The following is a 19,138-nucleotide window of genomic DNA, read 5'->3' as shown; positions in this document are numbered from 1 at the left end:
TAATGAACAAGAAAACTATTGGGTTGCCCAATAGTTACTTTTAGCTAGCTTGCTTTGGAAAAAAAGTGCAAAAAAAGTATATTTGATTAAAGTTCATTCTAAGTTTTAATAAAAATGCATTTACTTTCTTTTAAAAAATCCGCAATTACTTTTTGGGCAACCCAATACATGACATAAAAGCAAAACACATGGAACAAATTTCAGTCAGTAGGACATTCTCTCAACACTTATGGTAAAATTTTAATAAAAATTTTATTTTATTATTGTTATTTTCGTATGTTTTAAAAAAAGTAATTGCGAAAAAAAGAATTTTCGATGGTGAAAAACGAACATAGTACCAGCCATGACATAATTACCAGGTAGTGTACCGCAAACTACTGAGTACAATTTTTTCTTGTGAAGTACACTATTTATCTATCACTATCTATCTATTTACTTGATTTTTTTGATTTGATTTTGATGAATGACGTCAATCGATTACCGTTTACAAAGAATTGTGTAATCATAAATTGACAGATATTGAAAAACACGTTCTGTGACACATAAGGTTAAGAAATAAGAAGTAAAGTATGAAAAATTAAATAAAATCAAAGAAAAAAAATCGATGTACCGTTTTAGGCAAAAGCTATAATCAACACGTACACACGATGAGTACGATAATGATGTGCCATGTAAACTCTGCTTAAGGAAGACAACAAGACCCACACCGATACCATTGATTCGCACCAATCGATTGATTTAATTTCTGACGGTCATGTTTACAGGTGTCGTAAATGCATTTATTTACACCAATCGTTTATAATGCTCATTCATCTTGATGTAACGTGTAAAATGTCCATAAAACGCCGTCAGTTTCAATTTAGGAAATTATATACTATTTAATGCAACGAATATGGGGCAACGCTGTTCATAGTTTCCCAACATTTAGTGTAGATACAATTTTCATTCGTTTCAGTCAACGCAAGCAGGACTCTGAGTTTTCTGATTTCTTGCCATCAAATCATATCAAAAAAATCTTAAAATATTTAAAAGTTTATTATTTCCATAAGCAAACAAGATGGATAATCTAATATGCCAGAGTGTTAGCAGAATTTTAACTATTGTACACATGACAAGGATTAACATTGATATGCAGATTGTAGAGCTATTCTCTCTGAAATTTAATCCGCTTAAATTTAAAACTGCAAAGCTGGATAGGTTAATAGAAGAATTTGGATGATATTTAAAAAAATTAAGCATCTGCCTCATCATTATGACCGATAAAAAAGATAAAGAATTTCTCGAGTTGGCAGATATGATGAAGTCATTGTGACCTTTTTTATTTGAAACCCGTATTTTATGTATCTGTTGTTGACCTAACTGAATGTGTGTGAGGCGCGTGTATGTGTGCGTATCTACTAGTATGCGAGATGTGTACACTTGCGTCTATGTGCATGGGTATTAAAACAGATGTGGCACTTAACATAAATTCCTTTGTTGCGAGATAATGCAAGCAAAGGCTGGAATTCGATAAGGCCAAAGGTATGTTTTACCTAATGTCCCTTTGATTAACATATAGTAATATACATGTTATTTTAATTTTCTTGCAGTCATAACTAGGAGCCACAACTGGAAGGATGTAATCGGCTGTCAACATTTAGGGTAAGTAATAATAGACATGTAGACAAAAAGATTAAAATTTTTGTGGAAGTATGGGAATTGTACTAACTTTAAACGTTCCGAATTTATAATTTTGAGGTCATCTTGGTTGGTAGGTAGCCTATAACGCAAAGCGACTGACTTTGAAAGTTGGTGGCATTTGTGATAAAAATTTAAAAAATGTATGTAGTATGTTATTACGCAATAGCATTGCAACAATCAATATGTAATAATAACTTGAACTCGAAAGTAAAAAGTTCGTATATCGTTTGGCAGCTTTATATAGCCTTATATATATATATATATATATATATATATATTGGGTTGCCCAAAAAGTAATTGCGGATTTTTCATATAGTCGGCGTTGACAAATTTTTTCACAGCTTGTGACTCTGTAATTGCATTCTTTCTTCTGCAAGTTATCAGCTGTTACTTTTAGCTTGCTTTAGAGAAAAAGTATATATGATTAAAGTTCATTCTAAGTTTTATTAAAAATGCATTTACTTTCTTTTAAAAAATACGCAATTACTTTTTGGGCAACCCAATATATATTATAATCTTATATAGCTTCCAATCTCTCGGTTATATATCTTGAGCTCAATGAGTTCTGCCATGACTTAAAAAAGGTATGAAAAGTATGGTCCAAATCGGAATTTAATCTGATATAGCTGATATCAGTGAGCTTAAACTTAATCGGACTGCACTCGTTGATATGAGAGAAGTATTCCCTGTTCCTTAATGGAATGTTCATGGGAAATGTAAAGTATTTAGTAGTAGCTGATATATATAGGTAGCAGTGCTGCCGTTTTCGGTAGTTTTACTACCAAAATTGATAGATTTTTATTCTCTTGGTAGGTTGTTAGGCTGACCCCAATTTTTGGTAGGTTTTTCAACATATTAATACCAGGTTAATTACTGAAAAATCGCATTCTCTTGGTAGGTTGGTAGGCTGACCCCAATTTTTAGTAGGTTTTTCCAACATATTAATACTAGGTTAATTACTGAAAAAATCGCAGGGGATAACTCAAAATAAATTCACTTCTTGTCGTTTCGGCGTATTCGTTAAGAGTTCAGAACAAAATCATGGATGTCCAGGGATCAAGGGTTCTCATTGTTTTAACATTCTGTATAAAGGTCGTAAGTTCTAATATTGACTGTAAGTGGTACGAGTTTTAAGGGATCTCTTTCAAATTGTAAATTCTGATTAGGAAATGCAGCTTTGAGTCTTTTATCGGAATATAGGCCTATCTGGCAGGCTCATACAAAGATGTTGAGGGGTAAATGCAACTCACTGTGACGGCGCAATTTGGTAGTAAAGCCTATTTCTAGGCTCAAACTTTTAAGTCGGGTATAAAGGTGACTATGGAGCAAACAGACGGACGGACATGGTTGGAACGATACGAAAGCACTATATCATTTTTAACGTTGAAAATGTATAAATTGATGTGTTTCAAATTGAATGGCAAAATGGCCTTGCTAATATATATATATAGGTTTCGTGATTTGACGTCTTGAACCTAACCTATAGATGGTGTTTACTTAAAGGTACAACTTTAACCCAAAACTTTTTTTTACTAAATATTTGGCGTTTGGTGTATTCAGAGACCTTTAGTAAAATTTTCAGCCAAACATTTTTGTAGAATATTCCTAGAATAAGGAGCAATATAATGACAAGATCGTACTTGGTGAGAATAGCACGCATTTTTTCCTTATTCTAACAACATTTTGCGACTAAAATTACTTAAGTTGTTTGCCTCCGATGGTTAAATTAAATTAAATATTTGTTTCCTCTTGCATTGCTTTTCTATCTGACTATACTCCTGACCTGGTGATCTATATCTTGACTTTTTGTGAACTGGGACCAAAATTGTAACTCTCAAGTTTTCGGAGTCTTTAACTTGCTGTCTTTTTCTTGAAATTTTGTGGCTGGGGAGCCACATATTGGCTATAGTTTACTTAATATTATTTTTTTTATTTTAGATTATCAATGTAATATTTTTATATGCCTTTTAGGCTTCTTATTACATAGAATGGTTAATAATATGAAACGAAATGATCATTTTGATAAAACCCACGCACCTCTGTGTTAATTCTAAATCAAAATATGCAGATTCTGGTTTTTTATGAGCGTCTGAACTTTCCATTTTTTTTTTTAATCAGAATATATCACTGAGGAATACTCAAAAGGAATTAGGGTGGATCAAGAATGACTTTTCTAGATCTGTCGAAATTTTGAAAGTTATTTTTGTTTGCCTCCAACTAAAAAATAAGAGTAATGACCCGGGTCGTCCAATAGAACCAATTAATAGACAATTTTCGTACGAATGAACTTAGTATTAGGCTTAAGCACAATATAAAAAAGGCAAAAAATTAAATCTTGATAAAAAAAACTTAAAACAAGAAATTTATCAAGTTGTTGTTGCCTGTTAGGGCGAAGATCATTAAATTTTACAATTTTTCTTTGTTTCTCTTCGAGAAGATCTCAATGATCGGAGATGCAAATGGAAAAGGAAAGCCAAAGATAGCAACACACCCCAACCACTATGGGATTCTGGTGTCTGAACTTTCCATTTTTTTTTTAACCAGAATATATCACTGAGGAATACTCAAAAGTAATTAGGGTGGATCAAGAATGACTTCTAGATCTGTCGAAATTTTGAAAGTCATTTTTGTTTGCCTCCAACTAAAAAATAAGAATAATGACCCGGGCCGTCCAATAGAATCAATTAATAGACAATTTTCGTACGAATGAACTTAGTATTAGGCTTAAGCACAATATAAAAAAGGCAAAAAATTAAATCTTGATAAAAAAACAACACAAGAAATTTATCAAGTTTTTGCCTGTTAGGGCGAAGATCATTAAATTTTACAATTTTTGTTTGTTTCTCTTCGAGACGAGCTCAATGATCGGAGATGCAAATGGAAAAGGAAAGCCAAAGATAACAACACACCCCAACCACAAGGGGACGCGTTTCGTCTTTGGTAAGAAGACTTTTCAACTATATGAGGTGTGATGGCTTCAAGGGCCGTGCGTTGGTATGTTGCATTTGAATCGCATTAATAACGAAAACGCATCTATGATACAATTACCACATTAACCACACTCGACAACTCTGACTATTAGCTGTACTTTTCCCAATGCATTTATTTTTGTGTAATGACAGACATTTTTTCTGTGACAAATTACACTTCTTTCGTACTACACATGATTTTGTGCATCTGTTGGAAGTTGTATTGACGGCTTCGAACGCTAAGACAACGACAATGGTTCTCGCTGTTGCTCCGTGTGCCCAGGGTTGAATGCTGGCCGGGCTCTGCCGAACTTTTCATTTTTCATGTTTTTGCCTATTAGGGCGAAAATCATAAAATTTTACAATTTTTATTTGTTTCTCTTTTAATAATAAAATAAATTTATAAGAAGCAAAATTGGCTCCCAAGCCCAAAAATGAGTATGTGCATCTATTAACATACTTAGAGTATAATAACTATAAGAAATCATTAGGTCAATGATAATACTAAGTGATAATTTGTAATATCATCAGGCAAAAAAGAACCAGTCTAATCTACTTAAACGCATATTCAGATGTCAATTGTGACTAAGGGACAGGTACTTGACATTTTAAAAGTTCTAGCTATTTTAGCCGCAATAACTTATTACACTGAGAAAAAATACGAGGAGTAAGGGCAAATAATTCCAGCAACGTCCAACTCTAACTAGACCCGATTTCATACAAAAATGGAATGTGTAGGTGTACGTATGTACCAATGTGAAGCAAACGAGAGACTACTAAATACTAAATTTGCCATGAAAATAAAGGAACTGGTCCGAACGGCTTGCCGTATAACGACACTACTTAGTAGAGAAAATTGAACATGGCAGCATACCTCACAAATGTTGCCAGCATTAGTAAGGAGATAACAACAGCTGAAAAATTTTCCGTTGTTCACTCCACGATTTGAACCCAGGCGTTCGGCGTCATAGGCGGATATGCTAACATCTATCGCTGGCAGTTTTTAAATCTCATAAAATATTTGAATTTAAAATACCTGCCATTATTCGAAGATCCGATTATGTTTTTATTTCAATGGTTATAAAGAGTTTTGTTTATTCTTAATTTTTCCACTTTTGATTCCATCGACTCATTGCCCAGTAGGCCACAGGTTGATCAAAAGAAATAAATGAAATAAATAAAGTAGGGTAAAAGAAATCATAAATATTATGCTACACATTTGCTTTGTTTTTATGTACAAATATAGCCTGATAGGTGTTGCACTTTACAAAATTTAGAGCATTAATTACAGAAACTCTTTTCAGATTGTGAAGTGGATGAACGTAACTAACAATGAACGGCATTTCCAAGGAAGACGTCATCAGCACGGACCCGGTACATAAGATAATGACTAAAACCAAAACACCATTTCATAGAAAGATGGCTAAGATTACTAATGTCCCAATTGATAATCTCCATTCCATATTGCTCTATAAATGTCACGCCATAAGTATATTGAAATCAAAAAATCAATGTATCATTATCCTTATGTTATATTGTATTCCATTCACATATATGTACATATATATTGCGTTCAGCATGGTGGTTGCAAGCCATGTGAACCATAAAAATAGTTTCGTTTCAGGTACTCATAAAAACCAATCCAACCAACAACCAACAAACCAACTACAAACATCGTCGACAACTAATGCAAATTTTTTGTTTAATTTATGTATATTGATATAATGTTAGACGTATCTTTCACATATCTTAGTCCTTTGCCTAATAGTTTTTGCTTTTCAAAACTTTTAGCACCAAAGTATCAGACTGCATATGCTTGTGAAGGTAAGAAATTAACAATTGAATGCGAAACAGGTGATCTGATAAATCTGATACGGGCGAATTATGGGCGATTTTCAATAACGATATGCAACGATCATGGGAATATGGAATGGAGTGTTAACTGTATGTTCCCCAAAAGCTTAACGGTGTTGAATTCGAGGTAATTTTCTTAACTGGACCAGCGTATAGAATTGTTATATTTGGTAATGGTTCTTCTTTCGCAGATGTGCTCACAAACAGAGTTGTGGTGTTTTGGCTACAACGAGCATGTTTGGCGATCCCTGTCCGGGTACGCATAAATACTTAGAAGCGCATTATCAGTGTATATCGGCATCACAAACTTCGACCACAACAAATCGTCCAAGTCCACCACCGTGGGTATTGTCAAATGCGCCACCCCTATTACCCAATGGTAGTTCGTCTATTATAAATCCTGCCATATTAACACCCCCTGTGCAACCGGCCCAACCACTTCCACCACGTGTTCCACCTATACCATCGTCTCCGGGGCCACCAACAATACACACCACGCTGCCAGGAGGAAGACTCAAAGCCAACAGCTCGATGAAAACACCCACAAGACATGACGGTCCGCCTCCATTACATCATCATCATGGTCACTCGAATGGCAATCATCACGGTGGTTCTGCAAACGAACAACAAAAGGATGTCTTACCTCGAGAACATGCTCATAAGGCTAGCCAAGAAACAAAACCCAGCAAGGCACCAGCAAATGGTTCCAGCAACACAACCACACCTCCTAACACTAGAATCCTTACGGGAGTTGGGGGAACTGGCAGCGACGATGGCACATTACTAACGACGAAAACTACCACCAGACAACAACAATTGCCAAACCCTTTACCGTCCGGTACGACAACCGCATCAACACTAGGAAATGTAAATGCCACCCTAGGTACAGGTATTATAAAATCCATTAACAATATCAACATGAATAGTGGACTAGTCGGTGAAGACGAAGCCAATATGTTTTGTGGTCCAACGAACGCTAGAAATCTTTTTTGGAATGTAACTCGCGTGGGTGATGTCAATGTTCAACCTTGCCCAGGAGGGGCTACTGGCATAGCGAAATGGCGGTGCGTATTGATGAAGAGAATCACCTTGGACGAAGAGGAAGAGCTACAGTCCTCTACTCAAACTCCCCTGTGCAATGGAACGACCTGTATAAACCTTCGGCTAAGGAGCTTTGAACCTACTTGGCATCCATTAACGCCTGATTTAACTCAATGCCGCAGTCTTTGGTTGAGCAACCTGGAGGTTCGTGTTAGCCAACGTGACTCTTCACTGATTTCAATAGCCAACGATTTGTCTGAGGTCACCAGCAGTAAAACACTCTACGGCGGAGATATGTTGGTAACCACCAAGATCATACAGACCATGTCGGAAAAGATGTTCCACGACAAAGAGACTTTTCCGGATCAGCGTTTGAGAGAGGCCATGATTTTGGAACTTTTGCAAGGTGTTGTCAAAACTGGATCAAATCTTTTGGATGAGTCGCAGTTGTCGTCGTGGTTAGACCTGAATCAAGAGGATCAAATGAGGGTGGCTACATCTTTGTTAACTGGTTTGGAAGAAAATGCATTTCTTTTGGCCGATACCATAATAAGGGAAAGGAATGTTGTACAAAAAGTTAAGAATATATGTAAGTAAATGTAAACGCTATTATTTTTAATGGCCTAAGAAGTTTGCTCACAATTACAAATAATTAACATTGCACCAATTTCCTTCTTTGTCTTTTAGTGCTCTCTGTGCGAGTTTTGGAAACCAAAAATATGCAATCGAATGAAGTTTTCCCTGACAATGGTCAGTGGCAAATCAGTGACGATCGGATTGAGTTGCCTAAAGCAGCGCTAATTGAAAACAGCGACAGCGGTCTTGTTCGAGTCGTATTTGCTGCTTTTGATCGTTTGGAATCAATTTTAAAGCCTTCTTACGACCATTTCGATATAAAATCGGCCAGAAGTTATAGTATGTTTACTAATTTTATAAGAATGTGTTTTTTTGTAATCCTTGACATATTTCTTTTTCCTCTTCTTCTATAAATCAGTACGCAGCACCGCGATTTTAGGAAATGATTCTGTTGATGCATCCAATGCACCCCTGCCACAACGTATTCGTATCCTAAATAGCAAAGTTATATCTGCCAGTTTGGGCAAGGGACGCCACATACAACTATCGCAACCTATCAAATTAGTTCTGCGACATTTAAAAACTGAAAATGTCACTAATCCCACATGTGTCTTTTGGAATTACATAGACCAGTAAGTAGTAGTTAGCACCAATAGAGCGGTAACTTTGGAGTATATTGTTTATTATCATATGTTTAATTCATTTTTAGTGCGTGGTCTGCAAACGGCTGTGTTTTGGAATCGACAAACCGTACACATAGCATATGCATGTGTAACCATTTGACAAACTTTGCCATACTGATGGATGTAATGGATGATCATACGCATTCCCTGTTCACCATGTTCGATGGGAACATGCGCATCCTGATTTATGTCAGCATATCAATCTGCTTGATATTCATAGTGATAGCGTTATTGACACTAAAGATATTCAATGGGGTATTCATTAAGGTAAGATCATCAAGCTCTCGTCGAACGGGACAACATCAGTTAAATCACTCTCGCCGTGGTGGGGGCAGCAGCAGGAGTAGACAAAACAACATTATAGATCAGACGCATGAATCCATTCAAATCACAAATCCACCTCAGGTTGCACAACCCACAAATAATATACAAAACGTACCGCAGCAGTTCATTGCCCCAACCAATGTTACTGCGAATAACTTTATACACCATAACTCTATACGCAACTCGAATCGCAACAACTTGAATGCGAATAACTACAATTTGCAGCAACAGCAGCAAGTTGTTGCGGCGGTTGTAGTGGCCAACCAGCGCAATTTACAAATGAACAATCTTAATTTGAATTTAAATCTTCAAGCCTCTCATAATCACCCCCATCATAATCACGGACATAACCTTAACCAAAATCACACTTCTGCTCAGCAACAAATGGAAACCTCAATGACAAATGCGGCTGCCAGCATAGCAGCCGCTTTAACCCACGTTAACGTGAATACCAATGCTGCTGCAGCGCAGACAAGCAATAACCTAAATGTTAATCGTAGCAATCACAATAACAACAATTTAAATAGCAATCGTATTAATAATTCCGATCCAAATAATATAATAATGCAAGGAAATATGGATGATTTACAGTATAAGTGGTGGTGGTGGTGATATCTCAAAAATACACCTCTCTTTATTTTTTAGATTATAATTTTATTTATACAATTTATTTATTAATTTGTGATATACATTTTAAGTAGCTGTCTTTGTTAGTAGTAGCAATAATAGTTTATTATTTTACGCAACATATTTTCATAGCAGATTTGGACCGAAACGCAAAATGTTCTCAATTCATATGCATTGTATATATTTTTATTTACTTAACTTTACTTTTTTTGTATTGTAGCTACAAGACGACAACGACTATGACTACGACTACGACTACCCACAATGACACCTATCTTAGATATGCCAGTTTTTAATTTTAGTTTAATGTGTCCCGCTCTCTCCAACTCCAAGTCTATTATCGTTAGGGCTAAGATCAGTAGTGTTTATTTGTAATTTATTTTCCAGCCAATCAATTATTTAAAAGCAACTTAAGAAATCATTTAAGCAATTTTAGTTTTGAATAATATACATCATTTTCTTTTTTGTTTGTATTTTTATATGTTTTTTTTTTTTTTAGTTTTCTCGTCATAATAAAGAAAGTAATTGATATGTTTGTAACTATTTAAGAGTACCTTCAATGTGTTTTTTTGATTTATAAACATACTGTTTTCTGTTGTTCAAACCACCACCACCAAATTTGTTTTATCACTACATGCTCTAAATGAAAAACGAGTCACAATGTGTTAAAAGCATTTTGAAAAACTATTTTATCGATTCGATTTCCTTGTATTATTTTCGGTGCTTTTATTCAAAATTCTTTCATTTATTCTCTAAATTATATTGGCAAATCTCTATATCCTTCTCTTTTTTTTATTATTCTATCTTTGCAGTCTGCACGAACATCTATTTATCGCAGCATTTATATATGCTTACTATTTGTCGAAATTCTCTTTCTAATTGGTATTGAACAAACGGAAACGAGTAAATTTTGTGGATTTATTACTGTATTTTTACATTGTGCCATATTAACTGCCATTGCATGGTTTTGTTTTGAAGGTAAGTGATAACACTTAAGAAGAATTTTAGACTTATATACACCGCGTTGTACAATACAATAGCCACAATTTGTATAGAAATTAATTGAAAATTTTAAATGTACATCGTTCTCGATTAGCGCTACTCTCGTCATGCGCAACACCTCGATTATTGACACACCTTAATTAAAAGGACTGTAGATTGGTATCAAAAGAATTTCCCTCATAGAACCAACTTTTCGTCTATATACACACATACCAGAGCAGCTTTTTGTTATTTGATCGTTATTTTTTCGAATTATGGCAACAGTATGAAATGATGTAAAACTTGACATAATTTAATAGAAAAGACACAACCTAGAATAATCGAATAAGAACAAGTGACCGATCCTGTATATGTGACAATGAACCGATTCAACCACAGTTATTGAAATTCAAAACAAAACGCTACGCCCACAACTTCAGCCAAATTGGATAAAAATTGCTGCGCTATGTTGAAGCTCAAGAATTAAAATCGAGGGATAGGTTTCTATGGCAGCTATATCAGGTTATGGACTGATTTAGACCATACTTGGCACAGTTGTTGGAAGTCATCGAATGGTAATTGCGCTTTCTAGTCACAACAAAACGCATCCTGCAAAGTTTCAGCCAAATCGGATAGGAATTTCGCCCTTTAGAAGCTCAATAAATTATATCGGGAGATCGGTATATATGGCCGCTGTATCAAAACAGACCGATTTGGGCCATTCACAATCTCAAACGACCTACACTAATAGGAAGTATTATTTCAAGTGCCTATCTTTACTCCTTCGAAAGTTAGCGTGTTATTGAATGGGCTCTTAAGGGCTTTAAAATTATAAAACTCAGAAATAAAATAAAAAAAATAAATAAAAAATGAATGAAGAAATTAGTATACCCCCCATCCTATAGTGGAGCGTATAACAAATAGGATCTTCGTCTAAGGTGTGAAAACCTAGTCTACAGTTATTTGTTTTGATCATATGTATAAAATCAGAATAAGTCAATAGAGAGCTAGAACCATAAGAGTAATCTGGCTGAAATTTGCACAATGACTTATTTTATGACCATGCGTGGGCAAGTCATTTGCAAACTGTTTGTTTTCTCATACAACAGAAAAAAATACGCGTGTGTTTGTGTGTGTCTACTCATGCTTTTGCCAAATCAACCACGTTGCCTTTGACTTTACTGAAGCAAAATGTACCCGAATACATGCATTGTACAACGTGAACTCGCTGAAATCTGAGTCAAACTTTCTTTTTGCTGAAGGGCTCTTTTTTTGCTTTCCCTCATTTCGTTGTCTTGGTGTCTTGTTATCTGTTTTACTCACTTCTTAATTATCTCATACAATGTTGCATTTTTAAACGAAAAGTATACGAAGAAATACTCTATGATTGTTCGAGTGCCTTGAAAGCAAAATGAATGGTCTTGCGCAGGCCTTTTGCACTCATTGATATGCAAGAAGTCTTCGCCCTGTTCTCTTATGTTCGTGAGCAAATTTGCAACATTACACTTTATTTAAAATGCCAAATTTTAATCAAAAATGCCAAAAAAATCAGCTGAAGCAAAACAGCTGTTTTCGAAAATTCGAAATGCCCTCTCCCAAATTTTTTCCCCTCCCCATTCAATCAGAATAGGCGGATGTTATTCGAGGGACAAATAAATTCCCTGGGAGTTTATTTCCAGAGAGCTTGCAGAATTGGGCTGTATATCTCGATTTGACTTCTTGAGTACCTACAGGGAGAAATTCTTATCGAAATATGTGTATAAAAATATTCATAGTATTTATTGTTTGCCCTCTCTTTATCCTTTTTATACCCACCACCGAAGGATGGCGGTATATTCATTTTGTCATTCCATTTGCAACACATCGAAATATCCATTTTCGACCCTATAAAGTATATATATTCTTCATCAGCGTAAAAATCTAAGACGATCTAGGCATGTCCGACTGTCTGTTGAAATCACGCTACAGTCTCTAAAAATAGAGATATTGAGCTGAAACTTTGCACAGATTCTTTTTTTTTTTTATAAGCATTAAGTTCGAAGATGGGCTATATCGGACTATATATCTTAATGTAGCCCCCATATAGATCGACCCGCCGATTTAGGGTCTTATGCCCATAAAAGCCACATTTATCATCCGATTTTGCTGAAATTTGGGACAGTGAGTTAACTTAAGCCCCTCGACATACTTCTGCAGTATGGCTCGGATCGGTTCAGATTTGAATATAGCTGCCATTTAGACCGATCTCCCGATTTTGGGCCCATAAAAGGCGCATTTATTGTCCGATGTCGCCGAAATTTGGTAAAGAGCGTTGTGTTAGGCCCTTGGACATTCTTCTTCAATTTCCCAGAAGAAGAAGAAGACATAAGATATGCATTTTTCACCGAATTTTGCCGAAATGTGGTTTACATATATCCCCGAGGTAGTGGGTATCCAACGTTCTTCCCGACCGAACTTAACGTCTTTTTACTTGTTTGTATTCAATCTTTAAAGAGAAAACGTGCAAAGAACTTCACAAATGTGGTTGTTTCAATTGGTAACACTTCGTGTTAGGAAAAGCCGTTGTACAATTTCAGCCAAATCGGATAATAATTGCGCCCTCTAGTGGCTCAAGAAGTCAAGATTCAAGATCGGTTTATATGGTAGCTAATATATCAGGTTATGGACCGATTTAAAGCATACCTAGCACCGTTTTTGGAAGACACGTCGTGTATTTAAGCCTAATCTTATAGGAATTGCACTCTCTAGCGGCTAAAGAAGTCAAGACCCCAGATAGGTTTATATGACAGCTATATCAGGTTATGGACCGATTTCAACCATACTCGGAACAGGTTTTGGAAGTCATAAGAAAATGCCTCATGCAAAATTTCACCCAAATCGGAAAAGAATTGTGCTCTCTAGTGGTGCAAGAAGTCAAGATCCAAGATCGGTTTATATGGCAGCTATATCAAAACATGGACCGATATAGCCCATTTACAATCCCAACCGATCTACACTAATACGAAGTATTTGTGCAAAATTTCAAGCGGCTAACTTTACTCCTCAAAAGTTAGCGTGCTTTCGGCAGACAGATGGACAGACAAGACAGTCGGATCGACTTAAAATGTCATGACAATCAAGAATATATATACTTTACGCATATTTCGAGGAGCTACAAACAGAATGACGAAATTAGTATGCCCCCATCCTATGGTGGAGCTTATAAAAATTATTCCAGTAATGGTTTCAAGTGTTGCCACTTTGATTATTTTTGTTATTTTCCTCACAATAAGCAGTGTACTACTTTTCCGCTTATTTGAAGCCTATTTTCCCCGACTTTTTTTTACATGGAGCTTGAAAAGCTGTACAGAATACTCAGCTCAAGGTTAAACCATCGAGCGATCAGCCGACATTTTTTTTTTAATTTTTGGCAGTACTTGGCATTGGGAATGTCAATTTGTTCTCTTTTTACATCCTGAATGATGATGTTGATGGAAACTATCCACTTTATGTTTTCGCATGTGACCTAAACTTTTATTAGTGAGTCCTGAGTGCAATATAGCTATGCATAATGTGAAAATTATAGTAAAATACTAAAATGGATGTTACTTGTCTGTTTTTCGGATATTGGATAAAATAGTAGAATAAAATGACTTGAATGAATTAAAAAGTCAGCTTTACCTTGGCCTCGAGCTTGAGTTTTAATCAACACAGGAATAGTGTAAAATGTTCAATATGTATTTGTATTTTTTGTTTTCAATGCTTAATAAAACAAAATGTCTCTTTTTAGCATTCCAATCATATAGCACTTTGACCACCGATGACATATTGCTGGAGGTTGACCAAACCTCTAAGGTTAACTGTTACTATCTGCTGTCATATGGTCTATCGCTAACCATAGTGGCTATATCTTTGGCTATTAATCCTAGCACTTACACTCAGAATGACTACTGCGTCTTGATGGACACGAATTTGCTATTCTATGTGACCTTTGTAACTCCGGTGACGTTGTTCACAATGGTAAGTATCGACATGAAACTCATTGTTCCTATCTCAGGCCTCCATCTGACTCATTTAACATTTGTGAAACCGTTTTGCAGGCTGCCTTGGGCTACACATTTCTCTCATGGGTGATAATGTGCCGAAAGGCTAGATCTACACTAAAGAATAAGGAACACACAAGATTGGCTAATGTTCGGTATGGCGTTTTTTTCGTGTATTCATTTAATTTGGGCGTTAATATTTTCTTCGATTTTAGTTTCGATATACGTTGCTCGTTCATATTTTTATTAATGCTGTGCTCCGTTTGGCTTTCGGCTTATTTTTATTTGAGACGATCGAAAATCGATGATGAAATGGCTCAATTGTATGGTTATCTATTCATTGGCTTCAACACAATGATGGGTATCTACATTTTTGTTTTTCATTGCATACAAAATGAAAAGGTAAGAACTGGAGCGCCAAACTTGTAACTCTGTGTGCAGCTTGTAATTTTTGATTTTCCGAAAGCAGATTCGTCGAGAGTATCGGAAATATGTTCGGCAAAATTCTTGGCTGCCAAAATGTTTGCGTTGTTCGAAAACATCCATATCTTCTGGCATCGTTGGGGGAAGTGGATGTGGTATGAATTCTGCTGGTACTCTAACCAATAACGCAAACTCTTTGGGTGGGCCGAATATGGGAACGCAATTGAAAAAGTCGAAGTTGACTATTGGCGACGCCAACGAAAATGAAGAGATTGGAAATATAGCGGCATCGGAAGACGTGATAATGAGCACCAGTGACTGTGAGATAAATGAAGGTATTCCTCGGCGTCAGGGACAGTCATCGGCGACCGCAGGGGCTGGTGGAACCTTAAAGAGTGGTGTTATGCCAGGTAATCTTGTGGTGCAACATGCACCATCGAAACCAACTGATCCTTCCATACAGGCTAATCACAGTGGAATGGAACGCAATTCGAATATTATTATGGGAATACCGGGAGCTTCTGGTACCTTGAGATCGACTGGCGGTATGCATACTCCAAGTGCTGGACATACATCACCAACGTCTTCGGTTAGCTCGACACATTTAATTTTCGGGCAGGGACATAAGCAACAGCAGCTGGCTGGAGGCAGCATAAATGGCCAGCCAACTCAAGAGGCTTTTTACCACCAACCCGATTACTATGCTTGGCAGCAAAAAGCATTGAAGGGCCAATCGAGAGACTTCCATGGTACAGGGGTCTCACCCCAGCAACAAACTCATGAGTTTTTCTATTGGACGCAAAAGCATAACCAAGGTCATAGCAAAAAGAAGCGGGGAAGCAACACTGGTTCAGATTCACCAAGTGGATCATTGCATTCACGTAACACCGCCACGTCGCAACAAATATTATTCTATCCCTCTTATAAAAAGACTACGATGAAACCGCAGCAAGGGCCAGTTTTGCAACAACAACATCCGTACTATGCGGAGGCCATTGATCCCGGGGCTCCCCCGTTTTATCCAAGGCAGCAGCAGCAACAGCGTAGACCACCACATTCTCAACAGCAACAGCATCATCAACTATCATCCGATGATGAACAGATGGAACATGCAGCCCATGCCCATCTGTTACAGCAGATGAACCGTCGGATTCCCGGTCCAGCTGGAGAATTTTCTCTTACTCCGGTGACCATGGGAACTCAACCGCGTTACTATAGAAATAAGCATTCCAACTGTGATTTAAGCCAACAAGATAATTTCGATTTACATCGTGTTGGTGGTGGAGGAGGTGCAAACGCCAGTGAAACGTACTACAATCAAGGATCACTGGCTGGTGATAATGGGCCTGTATACGAAGAGATTCTAAGTAATCGTACCTCAGATGTACAACATTATAATGTAGACGATATGTTGCCTCAGCAACATGACTACGAAGATGAACGTGCGATGCAAGTTGTATACCAACGTCAACAACAACAGCAGCAACAGAAAAAGATGTTAAATCGCTATCCCCCGCAATGCAGTGGTCGAGTGGCAGGGAGTAGCCATGATTATGTCGATGATTTCGAGGGTCATGCAGCAGAGAGCCAAAGTCCGTACAGTGATGATGATGACGATGATGAGGAGGACGACGATCGTGATGATTGCAGCGATGATCATTTACCTGCGCAAAGTGATGAGCGCATGCGAAGATTGATGGCAATGCAAGATGCTGACTTCCAAAGAAGATTTCAGTAAGTATTGCGCAATGCATCCTATATTAAGATATTAAGGAATCCAGCAATACAGTAATATGTTGTTTAGAATATAATAAAAGGCCATCCAGATATCGAATCCTACCTACTAATACTTCTACTTCATCTACCAACACATACATATGTACATATTTCTATTCATTTTATCAACAGGCGTCAGTTGCGCAAGAATGCCCAGGCGAACGAAGGGACAGCACCACCACCCGGCTACCATGAGTATCACGAAGCCGTACAACCCTATTCACAATCACAAGCACTTCACCACCAACAGCCACAGCTACAGCAGCAAACATCACAACATCAACAGCCCATAACGGTTTTTGGGGTAAGTAGCGGTGCCGGAGGGTCCATACGCAGCTTTAAGAAAACTGCAAATGCCTCCGGCAGCCGCTTAGCTGTTAACGAGCTATTTAGTCATGGGCCCCCTCTACCGCCAGCCAACCAGCATCCTTTGCAGAAAATCAAGCAACCACAGTCACAGCTTCCTCCCCAGCAGCAGCAAATTTCGCCACCGTCTTTGAATACTCCAGTAGTCGGTCGAAATATCTCAGCTATGTTGGATGAAAATAATACTGTGCGATGTTATTTGGAGCCTTTAGAAAAGTAAATCGTCGCAATCGTCACAAACTCTTTATGCATTCTATTCGCAGACATTCTCGTGAATGTGTTTAACGATGTGTATTTATTGAACAACAGTAGTTAAGAAATACCAAATCAATCCGACAACATCATCATGCAACAAACTCCCTACCCATAACAGAACCCATAGACATTTCTGATAAATGATCACTACTCACCCACTCACTCAAATCATCGTTTTTCCTCCAAATTCTCTAATGTGTAGTAGGCCAAGCAGAAACCACGCATTAAATGTAATTTAACAAATATACATTCTTAGATATATAAGACCGAAAAGTATATTTAGCAAACATTGTAACAACTAACCCCTAAATCCATCACCTCCCTCCCCTCTCAAAAAAAAAAACTCGTAACTGTGTAAGTCGATTCAGAAAGTTGCTACAAATGCGCCATTTTGTTGATTAACCTTAGAAGATATTTTTATATGAAAAATTACGTGCATACCAATGTTTATATATTTGTTTTTTTTCTTTTCTTTTTTGTTTTGTCCTTTTGTTTTACATTAATTACCATCAATACAATGTGTATGTATATCTTTTATGCAAATAGAAAAGCTTTCCCCTATGCAGATTACGTGGATAATAGAGAATAGGTTCTACTCCTATAAGTTACATTAACTTTAATCCATTTTAGGTTTAACAACTGTAAATGCTTTAGACTAAGATTACTTAATATTATTTTTTTTTTTTTTGTTAATGAATTCGAACAGACCTCTCCCTCTCCCATTTTATGTATGTATTTTTTTTAATTGATTTTTTTTAACAACCTGGATTTATTTCTGAATTTTCTGTTTTTTTTTTCATATTCGTTTCAATCGAAAGATTGACTTTATTTTATTGAACCTCTCCTTAAATTACATGCATACCGATGCGTATGCAAACGATATGAAACAATGTAAACTTTATGTAAATTTATAACTCATTTAATAATAAACCTAAATGTGTATAGTAATGGATGAACATTTGAATGAACATTGCTTGTTTTTATGATTTTTTCAAATGATGCAAACAATGCTTGAAGGGGAGATATTGCTTTTTAAAGAGATTTTGAGATTGTCGAAATCTGGCAATTGCTCAAATGTCAAGAAACGTCAGTAATATTTTTCCTGACAAAAACCCATCATGATAAACATAAACGTCGTAAAATTTCAAATTCTGAGCAATATACAAAAATTGAGATTAAAAAATTACCAATACCCACAACGTCTATGGTCGTCAACAGCATATAAGAAAAACGTAAAAACAACAACTTTGACAAGCTTAATAATTGCTGAGTTTTATTTTAGTCCTATCCAGTGCAGGTCTGGATACAATATCAGTGCCAAGTTGTATTGGTAAGTTATCGATAACATGCAATAACCTTGCAAACATTTTCTATCGTGCGAGTCACTAAATCCGCACTCAAAGAAGTTGAAAACAATCTCAGGCGATATAATTTTTTACTCTAATTAGTCTCTCGATACGGGAGAAAACGTGCCACTTGGCGATATATACCCATGAGTGGCTAAATAGGGACTAAAAAAAGTTTAAAATTCGATTATCAACGTCTTTAATAAAAATAAATT

General features: G+C 36.5%; 1 protein-coding gene across 2 annotated transcripts; it reads left to right on the top strand.

Annotated features, from left to right (window-relative positions):
- The first annotated feature begins 929 nt into the window (after nucleotides 1-929).
- On the top strand, nucleotides 930-18,545 carry LOC106082336 (latrophilin Cirl). 2 transcript variants are annotated; one of them, XM_013244783.2, is made up of 14 exons: nucleotides 930-1,521; nucleotides 1,590-1,641; nucleotides 5,954-6,023; nucleotides 6,441-6,630; nucleotides 6,695-8,133; nucleotides 8,232-8,459; nucleotides 8,539-8,752; nucleotides 8,830-9,070; nucleotides 10,567-10,732; nucleotides 14,505-14,734; nucleotides 14,815-14,912; nucleotides 14,973-15,159; nucleotides 15,227-16,914; nucleotides 17,089-18,545. In XM_013244783.2, the coding sequence occupies exons 3-14, from the start codon at nucleotides 5,966-5,968 to the stop codon at nucleotides 17,540-17,542; spliced, it is 5,193 nt and encodes a 1,730-aa protein (XP_013100237.2). In that variant the 5' UTR covers nucleotides 930-1,521; nucleotides 1,590-1,641; nucleotides 5,954-5,965; the 3' UTR covers nucleotides 17,543-18,545. The 2 variants fall into 2 exon arrangements, with proteins under 2 accessions (XP_013100237.2, XP_059225443.1); XM_059369460.1 differs by having other exon boundaries at nucleotides 5,954-6,630.
- Nucleotides 18,546-19,138: the final 593 nt, after the last annotated feature.

This window comes from Stomoxys calcitrans, chromosome 5 (assembly GCF_963082655.1).
Source record: "Stomoxys calcitrans chromosome 5, idStoCalc2.1, whole genome shotgun sequence".
Classification (NCBI taxonomy): Eukaryota; Metazoa; Arthropoda; class Insecta; order Diptera; family Muscidae; genus Stomoxys; species Stomoxys calcitrans.
The sequence above is the reverse complement of the archived record's forward strand: the minus strand, read 5'-3'. Positions and strand labels throughout refer to the sequence as shown.

Coding starts and splice junctions, on each gene's coding strand:
- LOC106082336 (XM_059369460.1), top strand. CDS start 6,359: ATGTATATTGATATAATGTTAGACGTATCTTTCACATATCTTAGTCCT. Junction 10,733..14,504: donor TGCATGGTTTTGTTTTGAAG/GTAAGTGATAAC, acceptor GTCTCTTTTTAG/CATTCCAATCATATAGCACT. Junction 14,735..14,814: donor CGGTGACGTTGTTCACAATG/GTAAGTATCGAC, acceptor ACCGTTTTGCAG/GCTGCCTTGGGCTACACATT.